This window comes from Brassica napus, chromosome A2 (assembly GCF_020379485.1).
Source record: "Brassica napus cultivar Da-Ae chromosome A2, Da-Ae, whole genome shotgun sequence".
Taxonomy (NCBI): domain Eukaryota; kingdom Viridiplantae; phylum Streptophyta; class Magnoliopsida; order Brassicales; family Brassicaceae; genus Brassica; species Brassica napus.
In genome coordinates, this window is record NC_063435.1 from 22213439 (window position 1) to 22227002 (window position 13564).

The window sequence follows — 13564 nt, forward strand, 5'->3', positions numbered from 1 at the left end:
TTATAAAGATTATTACTACAATCATCTTTTGTTTTTAGTGGAAAATTGGTAATATATTAGTCTTTTTTATACGACTATAGTATTAGAGTGTCTCTTTGAGGGCAGTTTGGATGTATCTGTCTCACTTGTTGAAATATATTACATGCGTTTGCGACACAGACATGTGTACGTATTTCGTATTACGTACCCCTTTAATAGTAGTTGTCTAGAGTTGGTTGACAACAAAAAACAAAAAAAGAGCTAGTATTATGATATTATCCAACTAGTGAGACTGCAACATCCAAACTACCATTTAAAAAAAAGAAAGACAACACTCTTATACAAAGACTAATAACCAAAAAGATTACAACATTAAATCAATTAGTCAGTTACATCGTTGCTTTGGCAGTTGACAACTCTCTCTCTCTCTCTCTCTCTCTCTCTCTCTCTCTCTCTCTCTCTCTCTCTCTCTCTCTCTCTCTCTCTCTCTCTCTCTCTCTCTCTCTCTCTCTCTCTCTCTCTCTCTCTCTCTCTCTCTCTCTCTCTCTCTCTCTCTCTCTCTCTCTCTCTCCCCCCTTCAACCAAGAGAAATAATGGTTAATGTTTCTAATGGTCATGAGTCAACTTCCAGCAACAAAAGGTACAGACGGTCGCAGAGAGTCATAAACGTCCCTTGTTTCCCTGTATTTACCGGACGGGGTCAAAACCAAAACTTGGAAAATCACGAGGAAGCTTACTTGGAGCCCGGTGAAATCGAAGAGAACCGAGAAGAATGGGTGATCGCGATCAAAGACAAGATGAAGCAAACACTTAGAGAGGACGCTACAACAAGCTGGGATAAGCTCTGTATCTACAGAGTTCCACATTACCTACAAGAAAACGACAAGAAGTCCTACTTCCCTCAAACGGTCTCGCTTGGACCATACCATCATGGAAAAATACATCTCATGCCCATGGAGCATCACAAATGGCGTGCGGTGAATAAGGTCATGAAACGTAACAAGCAACAGATTGAAATGTACATTGACGCCATGAAACAGCTCGAGGAGAAGTCTCGTGCTTGTTACCAAGGTGCCATTTATATGAGTAGTAATAAGTTCACACAAATGCTTGTTCTCGATGGCTGTTTTGTTCTTGAGCTCTTCAGGGGAACCGTTGACGGATTCCCGGAAATCGGGTACGTGTTGTTACCTAAATTTTCTGGTTTATAGGCTATTTAGAGCATCAATAGTCTCTCATAACTCATAAGTCTATTTAGAGCAACAATAATCTTTAAGCAAAAAAAAAAACAATAGTCTCATAAGAATTTCTTACAAAAAATAATAATAAACAGAAATATAAAATACTCCATAAAACCACTGAATTATATTTTTATTTTTAAACTAGTATCCAAAAGAGAAAAATTCAAAATAGCATTAAATAAAGATAAATACTCTTAAATAACCATAATTGTTTTTTCACAAATATAGTTCTGAGGATCAAAATGATCAAATGTTTCATTAAAGAGGTAAATATACATTTATACCCCTAGGCTTATAGACTTTATGATTTAAAGTTAAGACGTGACATTTTGGGTTGAGATTTAAAATTTTGTAAAAATAAAAAATAAATATTAAAATTTTAAAAATAGTTTCAAAAATTATTTTCAAATTTCAAAAAAAAAGGATGAAAACATATAATTCAAAATTATAAAAAATATTTTTTTTATAATTTAAAGCAAGGCATATAATAGTTTTTTGGCTCTTTAATGAAACTTATTTTGGTGATTTTTCTTCTTAATGGCTTTTTTTGTGAAAAAAACATAAAAATGGTCTATTTGAGAGAATAGCCCTTACATAAATTAAAAATATTATATTTTATATCTAGGGGATGAAGTTAGAGTAATTTATTTAGTTTACACTTAAATTAATGTACTATCTTGACTATTTGTGCTATTTTAGGGATTTACCTTAACAAGTAAAAGAAATATAAATAAGAAGTTCAGAATTACTTTTCAGTTGAAAAACTTTTAAAATAGTTAGAGAAGAACTAACTGTCAATTTTTATTGGTACCATTCTTGTAAAATATTGAGTTTTAGTCACATAATATTTAATGTTGAAAACAAGCACTTTGAACATACTGATAACTATGACTTTTACTGTGTGTAATGTGAAACAATATTTTTTTTAATATAATATTATTTTTGTCAAAATAAAATTTTATTTTACGATAGGAAAGTATTATTTTATATTTTGACTTTATCGGTATGGAAAAAATAAAAACATATTTTTTCTGTAGTTTATTATTTTTTATTTCGTTTAACAATTTCATTTTGATTTTATTTAAATTTCAGTAGAGTAAAGATTACATTTTATAGAAATAAAGCATGAATTTATATTATATTACATTTAAAGATTGTTTATTTTTAATATATCTCTTATTACCTAGTTTTAAATATATCTATTTATAAATTTAAATAATATAATATTCATGCATTATGCACATAAATAATAATTTTAAATACAATATATTTAATTTTATTTTAAAAAGTACTTTACATTTTTACTTTATTATTTTTATATTTTAACTTCATTGGTTTAGAAAAATAAAACCATAAATGTAATATTTTGTAATCTTATTTCTTTTGATTTGGCTTAACTATTCCCCTTCTATTTTATTTAAATTTAATAGAGCTTTGAATACATTTTTATAAAACTAAATTAAAATTTATATTATATTATATTTAATGGTTATTTATTTAATGTGTCTTTATTTAAAAATATAAAATCTAATAAAATTTGAATTTCAAGTTGTTTTAGTTAAAATATGTTAAACTGGTAAAAATCAAAAATTTAATTAATATAATGAGCCAATAAATGTAAATAAAATTTTAATCATTTAACTGTGAGGAAGACAATTATAGGGAATTCTAACTTTACATTAAATTTGATAACACTTTTACAGTTTACCTTTCAATGATAACCATTTTCATAAAAACTTTAAATTTACTATGAAAAAATAAAATTAACTCTTCTAAATTATTTATAAATGTTTAAGAATTATTTATAGAAGTTTATAACTCAACCCCACCCCTGAATACTAAATCTAAACATCAAACACTAAACATTAAACACAAATATTATATTTTTTGATTGAGTGTATTTTCGAAAATCGTATCCAACTTAATGTTATTCAAATAATCTTGCAAAATTTTATTTGATTAGTGTTGCTTTAATTTTGTATTTGTTGATGTACACTTACAACTAATTTTAATAATATATATACAAAATATGATATATAAGTTGATGTAAAAATATATCGTAATTATATTTAGTTTATCTTATTTTAATATGATATATATATATATATTAATTTAATGATATATTAGTTTATAATTTTAATATTTATATAGTTTTGCCAAAGTAAATATTTATACAATTAGTGATATCCCCATATATATTAATTGAGAAATCACTTAAGTGACTTGTGCTGACGTGTCGCTCATATGAGAGCTTTCCAATTAATTGTTATAATTTGGTTTGTTGGTGGTTTTTAATTTTTTATTTATTTACTTAAAGGTTTTAAAAGGAAACTAGCCCTAGAATTACCTAATCTAATATATGTTTTCAAACATAAAATTAAACATCTTAAATATAGATAAATTAATACAATTTATTTATAGAAATAATTAAATATCATAGATTACATTATATAAATTGTTAATATACATTTAAATACATATGATACTACAGAAACAATTATAAAAAAAACGGTTTTTAATCCCCTATATATTAATTGAAAAGTCACTTAAGTGATTTCTGCTGGCGTGTCGCTCATAGGAGATTTCCGATTAATTGTTATAATTTGATTTGTTAATGGTTTTTAATTTTTATTTATTTAATTAAATTTTTTTAAAGAAAACTAACCCTAGAATAACCTAATCTAAAACATGTTTCCAAACATACAATTAAACATCATAAATAGAGATGAATTAATACAATTTATTTATAGAAACATTTAAGTATCATAGATTACATTATATAAATTGATAATATACATTTAAATACATATGATACTACAAAAACAATTATAAAAATGGTTTTAATATATTTATATTAGTAGTGAATACAATAATTCATAGATCCAGAAAACGAATTAATGTAAACCTAATAATATTAATTAAACTCACTCATTCACTCTATATATATATATATATATATTCTAAAAAAATTCAAATGAATGCAAAACAGTCAAATATATAATTTTAAAAAATTCTCATCATTTTCTAATTACAGTGTGATATCATAGATAAGTTATCACTTTTAGAAATGATTAAAATATTTATATATTTTAAAACATAAAAATTATACGGCAAGTCATTTAAAATTATATTAATTAAGAAATGTTTTTTAATTCACCTATTAATATAAACAGATGAATTACAATTATTATATGGTAAGTCACTGAAAATTATATTAGAAGGTAATTCAATAAAAATTCTTAAATAGTAAGTAATTTAAAATTAAATTAATCAAAGTATTTTTCACATGCTTTTCCTAGAGTTAATACTCTATTAATATAATTCATATAGCTTTGATTATAATAAAATTAGCATGCTTGTTTTGAATAGTAAAAAAATAAAGGAAACATAAATAAAAAAACATGAGGGAAGAATAATAAAATATGTTTGTTGTGTTCTTGATTCTTTTATATTCTTATGTATTTGTCCAGATGCATGTATGTTTTGTGTTTCTATAAATGTGAATTAATTAGTTTTATGTATTTTTAAAACATTGTGATAAATTGAGTAAGAAAGATCAATAAAAATGACATGTTCTACAATTGTTAATGTTAAAGATAGAAAATATAAGATAAATTGCAAGTAGGATAAATTATTTAAAATAATGAGATTTATATTTTGTGTTATAATAAACTTTTAAAATGTACAATAATAAGCGTTTACAAAAAATCTTCATGATAAAAGCCTTTGATCATTGTATTGGTTCTACACAAAAAAAACTCTCTTTTTTATTTCTTGAAAGTTAGAGTATTCCCGGTTTCTCACGTGTTAAAATAAAATATAAAATAATTCTACAACTAATTATCTGAATTAATTATAATATTGCTTTTCTGTAAGAGAAATATTTGTAATGATTAATATTTGCGTTGAACTATTTTAAATCTTACAGATCTTCTAAAAATATATAATGAAATTTTTGATTATCCAACTATTTGAAATTAAAATTTAAAATTTTAATTATTATTCAAAAATTATAACAATGTAAATATAATATATATTTTTTATATAATATAATTACCCGCAAAATTACGGACAAACACTTAGTATGAGTTAATAGTCATTACCATATTAAAAAAAACTTGCCAAAAATATAAATTCTTACAAGAAAAATTTGTACATGTCATAATTAGGTATATGCCTTCTCGTCATTTTTCAAACGCCATGGTATCATTTTTTGTTGAAATTGAATAATACTGATGACATATATGAAAATTACTACACAAAAAATGTCTAAGGGATGATGAAATTATATGTTTTTCTTTTGATGATTTTATATGTTGTTAAACCTGATAGTCTCAGAGCCAGTTATTTAAACAACTGACTCTGTTTTTTAATTTCTTTTTGCCGAGTAGATATGAACTTAATGACCCGGTTTTTGCTATGCGAGGATTGATGCATTCTATTCAACGTGACATGATAATGTTGGAAAATCAACTTCCTTTGTTCGTTCTTAACCGGTTATTAGGGCTACAGTCGGATACACAGAACCAAACCGGTATAGTGGCTGAAGTAGCTGTTCGATTCTTCAAACCACTAATGCCGACGAGCAAGGCAGTGACTGAAAGGGACCAGTTAAAACTCATGAACTGGCGGAGAAAATTGGTTGACAACGGCGAGCTCCATTGTTTGGATGTTTTTCATGGAAGTATCTTCCGGACCTTCCAGTCTAGTACTCGGACACCGTATCAGACAACTAGACGGTATATGTCGTTTCGGAATATGAGCATGGTGGACAAACGACAACAACAACTGATACATTGTGTGACAGAACTGAGGGAAGCTGGTGTTAAATTCAGGAGGAAAAAGACCAACGAGCTTTGGGATATTGGATTCAAAAACGGTTATCTAGAGATACCCAAACTACTAATCCATGATGGTGAGTTAACCTCTCTTTTCTTTTTTAACTTTTTATTCCTTCCCCACTAATGTTTTACTACATTTTCTTTTCTTTATTTATCAATATTAGTTTTAAGATTTTACATCTTGACACCCACTTTTCATTTATACGGATAGGCGAATATATTCGTTACAAAATCAGATTTGATACCTACTCTAGAAAAATAGTATTTCAAAACAGTTTTATTCCACATACTTTTTTTGTAACAGTTTTATTCCACAAACAAATTTGACATTTTAAAACTCAAGATTAATTGACTGCCTTTGTATCCATTATATATTTGTCAGATACAACTCCATTTTCGATTTGAGACATATTCTACCATCTCATAATTTTTTTCTGTTTTCTAGCTTCAGTATAATATACTTAACTATAGAACACCGACCTCTTTAAAGTTACAAAACACACCATGGTATCTCGTGTTTCTTGTAGGTACCAAGTCTCTCTTCTCAAATCTTATAGCTTTTGAGCAATGTCATATCCACTCGAGCCACAACATAACATCTTACATAATCTTCATGGATAATCTAATAAACTCTTCTGAAGATGTTAGCTACTTGCACCACTGTGGTATCATTGAGCATTGGCTAGGGAGTGATTCCGAAGTTGCAGATTTGTTCAACCGGTTATGTAAAGAAGTGGTTTTTGATCCACAAGATAGTTACCTATCTCAACTTTCCAGTGAAGTTAACCGTTATTATAGTCGTAAGTGGAATTCTCTAAAGGCTACCTTACGACACAAATACTTCAATAACCCTTGGGCATATTTCTCCTTTTTTGCTGCAGTTACTCTGCTAGTTTTCACATTTTCTCAGAGTTTTTATGCTATTTATGCATATTACAAACCACCACCAAAGAGCTAGCTACGGGCGTATTTCTCACATTTTCCTAAGAGTATTCTCAGACACCAGTATATATATATTCTGTTCGAACCTCCAAAATGCAACGAAGGCGTGTGTGGATAGCATATTATAAATTGTTGTTACAGAACTCTGGCTCCTTAATTCGTATGTCGCTCGAGGTTATCCTCGCTGGCTATAGGATTAGGATCTCTTTGACAAGGAAAATGATTATCATATGTAATAAATAATATGTAGTGTTTGAATATTCAGTATCACACTATGGAAAAGAAAAGAAAATACATTTTTTAACGTCTAATTAATTATTATATTACAACGCTGAGAAATATTACATAAACGATTCTACAGCCGGCAATTCTACCACCATATGATAATGCACGTCTGACTGCATCATTCCGAGCTACCCTATGAAATCCATGTTCGATGATTTTGAAAACCTCTTATAATCTCTTTTCTCCATATTCTGCATAATTTACGTTTTCTGGGGTTTGAACCCTAGATCTCCTGGTGTACAAGTATTAATAAACTCTTAGTCAAACCATTGAACTAAGGGGGATTCCACAAAAAAATATGTTTCATTGATCTTTTTCATTCAATTTTAGTATTACTAGTTCAGAGAATTTGTAAAATACGACTCAAAACTTGATTTTAATCTCAAAAGTATACCCAAACTTGAATCAAATGCAAAAATAACCCAAATGCCTAGTGAAATTACAATCAGCCCATTATAACTAAACAAAAAACAATAATTTATTTTTATGAATATAATCTCGTAAAGTTTTATGAGGTCTTGTAAGTCTTCTGAGGTTCTATAAGTCTTCTGGAAAACTTTCAGAAAGTCTTCTCATATAGTAGATCTTAAAATAATTTATATATTTTATAAAAATATTTTGATGGAGAAAAATTGAAATCATGTAATTATATACATTTGTAAATGATATAAATTAATATCTAGTAAAATTGAATTGTCTTCAACATAGACGAGTGAATGTAGTGTGTTACATGGTATTCTTTGGTTAAGAGTTTGGTAACATATGTTGTAGAATTGCATGTATTCTTAGGGTTAGATTTTGGAAGCTTAACTTTTTTTTGAAAAATTAAATTTAAACTTATATGTGTTTAGTTTTGTGTATATTAAACACTTTTAAAGTTGATTTTAAGTTTTATGAGGTGTTTGTTTCTAGTTAGTTGCTTATTTTGAGTTTAGGGTTTAAGTGACTTAAGTCTTCCAACAAATAGTAAACTAGAAGACTTCCGCAGAAGTCTTATGGGTGAATAGTAAATTTAGGGTCTAGAATACTTTCAAGTAATTTTTTTAGGAATTCTTCTATTAGAAGACTTACTTGAAAGTCTTCGGAATCAAAAATATGTAATCTTATTGGAATTTTTGTTTCAATATATAAAGAAAATTTAAATATTTTTTCTCTTCCTCTCAAATGGCTGCAACAAAAATGTAATGTTTCTCATTCTAAAACTCTTCAATCTCTCTCTAATCTCCTTGAACTTAAAAAACCAAACTTTATAACAATTTATCATTTTTATCTCATGTCTTTCTCACTGATTTATTTTGTTTTTACGGGTTTTTCATTACATGGTTCTCATCTTCCGCTTATTTAAAGGTATAGCTCTTACCTTTTGAAAACTTTTTTTGTTGTTTTAAGTTATTACCTTATTTTTGAAAATTTTCAATGTTTGAAGTCATTTGAATACTTTTTGATATGCAGGTTTTTCATATCTGAGACAGACTTGGGATACTTTACAAGGAAGTCTTCTCGGAAGTTTCCTAACATTTAATGCACTAGAAGACTTCTAATTCAGATGGACTCTTCTCCCATGTCAAGTGGAGTCCAAGTTTGTCTTTGTGGAGGAATGGTCTAAAATAGTTTTGTTTATTGTCTGCTTTGTGATTTATAGGTTTACTCTTTTAGTTGTAAATTTTTTAATAAACTTGATGAAATATAAATGAATTTATTTTGGTATTTATTTTCATGTCTACAATATTATCTTGCCAAAAGTACATTATTGAAGTTATTCATACAACTTCAATAGCAGAACACAATAACACAAAAATTAGTCAAATTTGCTACAATTAAGGAAGAAGACTCTTCAAGCAAACATAGTCAAATTCACAAAAGATCAAGCATTATTTAAGTTCAAACATATAACAGTTTCACTAGAAGTCTTCTGGGAAGTCTTGTCGGAAGACTTCTCGGAAGACTAAAATTTCAAGTGGGAGACTTAAATTTTAAGTGAAAATTGAAATTTCAACTTTCATGAAAGTTAAAAAGTATATCTTATGATCTAAGAAGACACATTAAATCATATGACTTGATATTCTTGAAGTTACTTAACACTTTTGAGAGTTAAAAAAACATATCTTAAAGTTACTTAACAAGTTTACAAAAACTAATGTAGAAGACTTACGTGTCGAAGACTTCCACGGAAGTCTTCTCTTATTAGCTAGAAACTTTAATAAACATGAATGTTATTAACCTCATAATTATCACCAAATAAGTTATCAGTTTCACTCAGTCGGCTCAATATTGACAAATATACATGAATTAACAAGAAAATGTTAAAAAGTCTTTATAGTTTTAGAGAAAATGAAAGTTTATTAAACATTGACATAGAAAATTTCCATAGAAGTGATCCATTTAGGTTCTTTTTGAAAATGAAAATTTATAAAGGAAGATTTCAAGGGAAGTCTACTCTACAGCAGACTTCTTTGGAAGTCTTCCTTTGTAAATATTGGCTTACTTTTGTTTTTTAAAAAAAATCTCAAAAATACCAGAGAAGATTTCCATGTAAGTCTACTTCTAAGATAAACATGTTAGATTTTCAGTTGACCGAAATTTGTCATAAGTTTGACTTTTTCTAGAAGACGTACATGGAAGTCTTCTAGCAAAAATAAAATATTAAGTTTTATTTTTCAGGTGTAAAACTTCCATGTAAGTCTTCTCAGGTTACTTTTGCAATTAAAAAATAAAACTTTAATATTTAATTTTTACTAGAAGACTTCTATGTAATTCTTCTGCCGGAAGACTTACACAAAAGTCTTCTGTGATAACCAAAAGTTTGACCAGAATCTCGGAATAAAACTCTGGAAGACTTTTGTGTAAGTCTTATCTCGGAAGATTTACATGGAAGTCTTATAAATAAAATTAAATATTTAAGTGTTATTTTTTAATTGCAAAATAACCTAAAACGACTTACACTGACAGTAATATGACTTCCACCAACAGTTCGGAAGACTTCTTCGGAAGTCTTCTCGAAAGAGTCAAATTTCTAACACAATTCGGTTAATTGCAAAACTAACTGCTTATCCGAGAAGATTTACATGTAAGTCTTATCTGGTATTTTCGAGATTTTTTGTTAACAAAGAAAATTTGGAAGACTTATAGGGAAGTCTTCTCTAAAAAACAGACATAAAGTCAATTGCAAAACTAACATTTGCATTGACCAAAAGACTTCTATATAAGTCTTCTAGTTGTAGAAAACTTACACGGAAGTCTTATAATGAACAGATTTGAAAAAAAAATAAAAAATCATTGTTAGATCCAATGAGGTTCATGTTTAGCTTTTCCAAGCACACATCACTTCTTAATGAAAGTTACTTACTCGTATTTGACCAAGAATCATGAACTTTGGTAACTCTAGTAAGCTTATAAATTTTTGAAATATAAGTTGGAATTTTAGGATGAAATAAAAGAGGAAGTGAAAGGAAATGGTTTGTGTGTGTAAGAAAAAATAATAGTATGAAGATGTAGATGTTGATTTTAAGTGCATTTAGAGCTTGAAATTGTTTGTTCATGGTGGTTGATGTATTGATGACAATGACAATGTTGTAAAAAAAAAAGTAAGATGAGGATGACTGAGTCAAACAAACATTTTTGGAATTTTTTTTAAAAAAGTAATGGTATTTTTGTGAATAATCTAAAATTTTGGGGTGAATATGGCAAATAAAAATTCTAAAATATCAGGAATATTTTGTGTTTGACTTTGAGTTATGAGTCATTTTTGCAAGAAAAACCCTTCTAGTTTTCATTTTTTCGTTACATTTTCTAATGTATTCTATTCAAAATAAAACTATTACTTCGTACCATTTAGAATTTCAGATTTTTATAATAATTAATCTACTAAAAACATTTTTACAAAGTTGATTTGGTCGATATATAGTTGTTTGGAAGCCTGTCCAACTAATAAATACTACTATTAAATAACTGAAAGAAATAGCAAAAAATAGTGATGAAAATTCCACCGCTATTCATAATGGCAACTGTCTCATTGTATTATTAAATGTTTTATAGAAGTCTTTTGAGAACTCTTCTAAAGTCTGAATCAGATCTGAAAATACATGCATATTCAAAAATATTAAATAGCATAAAAAAGGAAAAAAACTCAAAATACTTTTTATGCTTAAATAATAAATAAAATAGTCACATTAGGTCGAATATACAACTTTTTAGAATTTAACATATAAAATACACCAAAATACATATTAAAAATTTATAGATCACCTTTAAAAGAAAAAAAAATGAGAATCTTGTAATGAAAATTCTGCAAAAACAAGATATATTAGTTAGAAAACTAAGAAATTAATATAAAATTTGGTGTTTTCATGTTCAAATAGATTAGAAAGAGATTGTAGAGTTTTAAAGTGAAAAATATTACATTTTTGTTGGAGTCATCTGAGAGGAAAAAAAATGTATAACTTTTTTATATATATATGAAGACAAAAATTCCAATTAGATTAAAAATTATCGATGAGAGAAGACTTCCCAAGAAATTTTTTAGACCCTGAAATCAAATAACTAACTAAATAGCAAAAAAGAAAACACTTCATTAAACCAAAAATCAACTTTTAAACTGTTTAATATACACAAAACTAAACACATATATGTCAAATTTAATTGTTTTTCTTTAAGTTAAGATTTCAAAATCTAACCCTATAAATACCAACAATACTATAGCATATATGTTACCAAACTCTACACCAATGACTATCATGAATCAGTCTACATTCATTCATCTGTGTTGAAAATAATCTAATTTTAGTAAAAGTAAATTTACATCGTTTAGAAATATTTAGATTTACATGATTTGGATATTTTCCCTATCAAAATACATTTTATAAATTACATTTAAGATCTAATACATGAGAACACTTCTGGAATACTTCATTTTAGATGGAAAGCCTAAATTTTACTAAAATTCAGACATAAAACCTAAATTCTAGCACAATTTAGGCATGACCATTTCAAAAAAAATTTTGGGAAGTCTTCCAAACCCTAAACTAATCAAATAACTAACTAAATAGAAAAAAAAATCATTAAACTTAATATCTACTTATAAAGTGTTTAATATACACAAAACTAAATATATGCATGTCATTTTTTAAAATTAAGATACCAAAATCTAACCCTAAATACAAACAATACTATAACATATGTTACCAAAACCTAAACCAAAGACTATCATAACTTAATCTACATTCATTCATCTGTGTTGAAAACAATTCAATTAAATTAAATATAATTTACATCATTTTGAAATGTTTGTAATTACGTGATTTGAATTTTTTTACCTCAAATATTTTTTATAAAAATATTAAATTATTTTAAAGATCTAACGTACGAGAAGGCTTACAAAAAAGTATTCTCAGAGATCTCCAGTGGAAGGTTACAATGGTAAAACTAAATACATATTTTTTGTTCGGTCACAAAAGAGATGTGTAATTTCACTAGTCTTTTGGGTTAATTTTGCATTTGATTGAATTTGGGGTACACTTTTGTATTTAAAATCAAGTTTTGAATCATTTTTGGCAAATTTTCCTAAATTGTATTGATGTAACTTTATAAAATATTTTTATTTACTATGAAATAAAGCTCTTTACAACTATTTTTTACTGTAAGATTTTTTTTTTTAAACAGAAAAAGTTAATTTAGATCCATTAAAACCAAATCAAGATCTAAATATCTTGATTTTAAATCTGGATATCCAAACATAGATCCGTATTTTTACAATGTATTAAATTTTTAATTATATTAATAATTATATTTGATATAGAAATATTTTTACATAAAATTAACCTTCTATTACTATATTTTAATTTTTATAATATTATATATATTTAAGACCTACATTTTTACATAAAATTAACCTTCTATTACTATAATTATAATTGTGCGTGCTTTGATTTCCTAAATTTTCTCTAATCTCTAATTTTATGCACGATTTCAGACTGTTACATTTTCTATATAATTTTCAATTCTTTCCTATTTGCACTTCCTTCTTTATTCTCAATCGTTTCATCTCTTCAATTTTTTTGGGTTTTGTGTTAGCAACAAAATAGATAGCATTATGAATATTTTTATTCCAATTCAAATTTACCTTCTCAAAGTCATTCTTCTTATTCTTTTTGTATGACTCAGCTTGAAGTTCGTTTTAGTGGATTATTCATAAGAAAGTTAGGGACAACTAGGCTGTACAAATAGATTTTAAAAATCAGACCATGGAAATACTAAAGTAAATATTTTATCATTTTTCTT

General features: G+C 26.7%; 1 protein-coding gene across 2 annotated transcripts; it reads left to right on the plus strand.

The window, feature by feature from the left end:
- The first annotated feature begins 507 nt into the window (after positions 1 to 507).
- Positions 508 to 8893, plus strand: LOC106424057 (UPF0481 protein At3g47200-like). 2 transcript variants are annotated; one of them, XM_048761732.1, is made up of 4 exons: positions 508 to 1156; positions 5612 to 6135; positions 6589 to 6861; positions 6943 to 8893. In XM_048761732.1, exons 1-4 carry the CDS (start codon positions 573 to 575, stop codon positions 7017 to 7019), a joined length of 1458 nt encoding a protein of 485 aa, XP_048617689.1. In that variant the 5' UTR covers positions 508 to 572; the 3' UTR covers positions 7020 to 8893. The 2 variants fall into 2 exon arrangements, with proteins under 2 accessions (XP_048617689.1, XP_013720253.1); XM_013864799.3 differs by having other exon boundaries at positions 6589 to 8893.
- Positions 8894 to 13564: the final 4671 nt, after the last annotated feature.

Bases quoted from the DNA above. Each gene is read 5' to 3' on its own strand.
- LOC106424057 (XM_013864799.3), top strand. From the start codon at position 573: ATGGTTAATGTTTCTAATGGTCATGAGTCAACTTCCAGCAACAAAAGG. The intron at 1,157-5,611 runs GTACGTGTTGTT...TTTGCCGAGTAG, and splicing joins GACGGATTCCCGGAAATCGG to ATATGAACTTAATGACCCGG. The intron at 6,136-6,588 runs GTGAGTTAACCT...TGTTTCTTGTAG, and splicing joins CAAACTACTAATCCATGATG to GTACCAAGTCTCTCTTCTCA.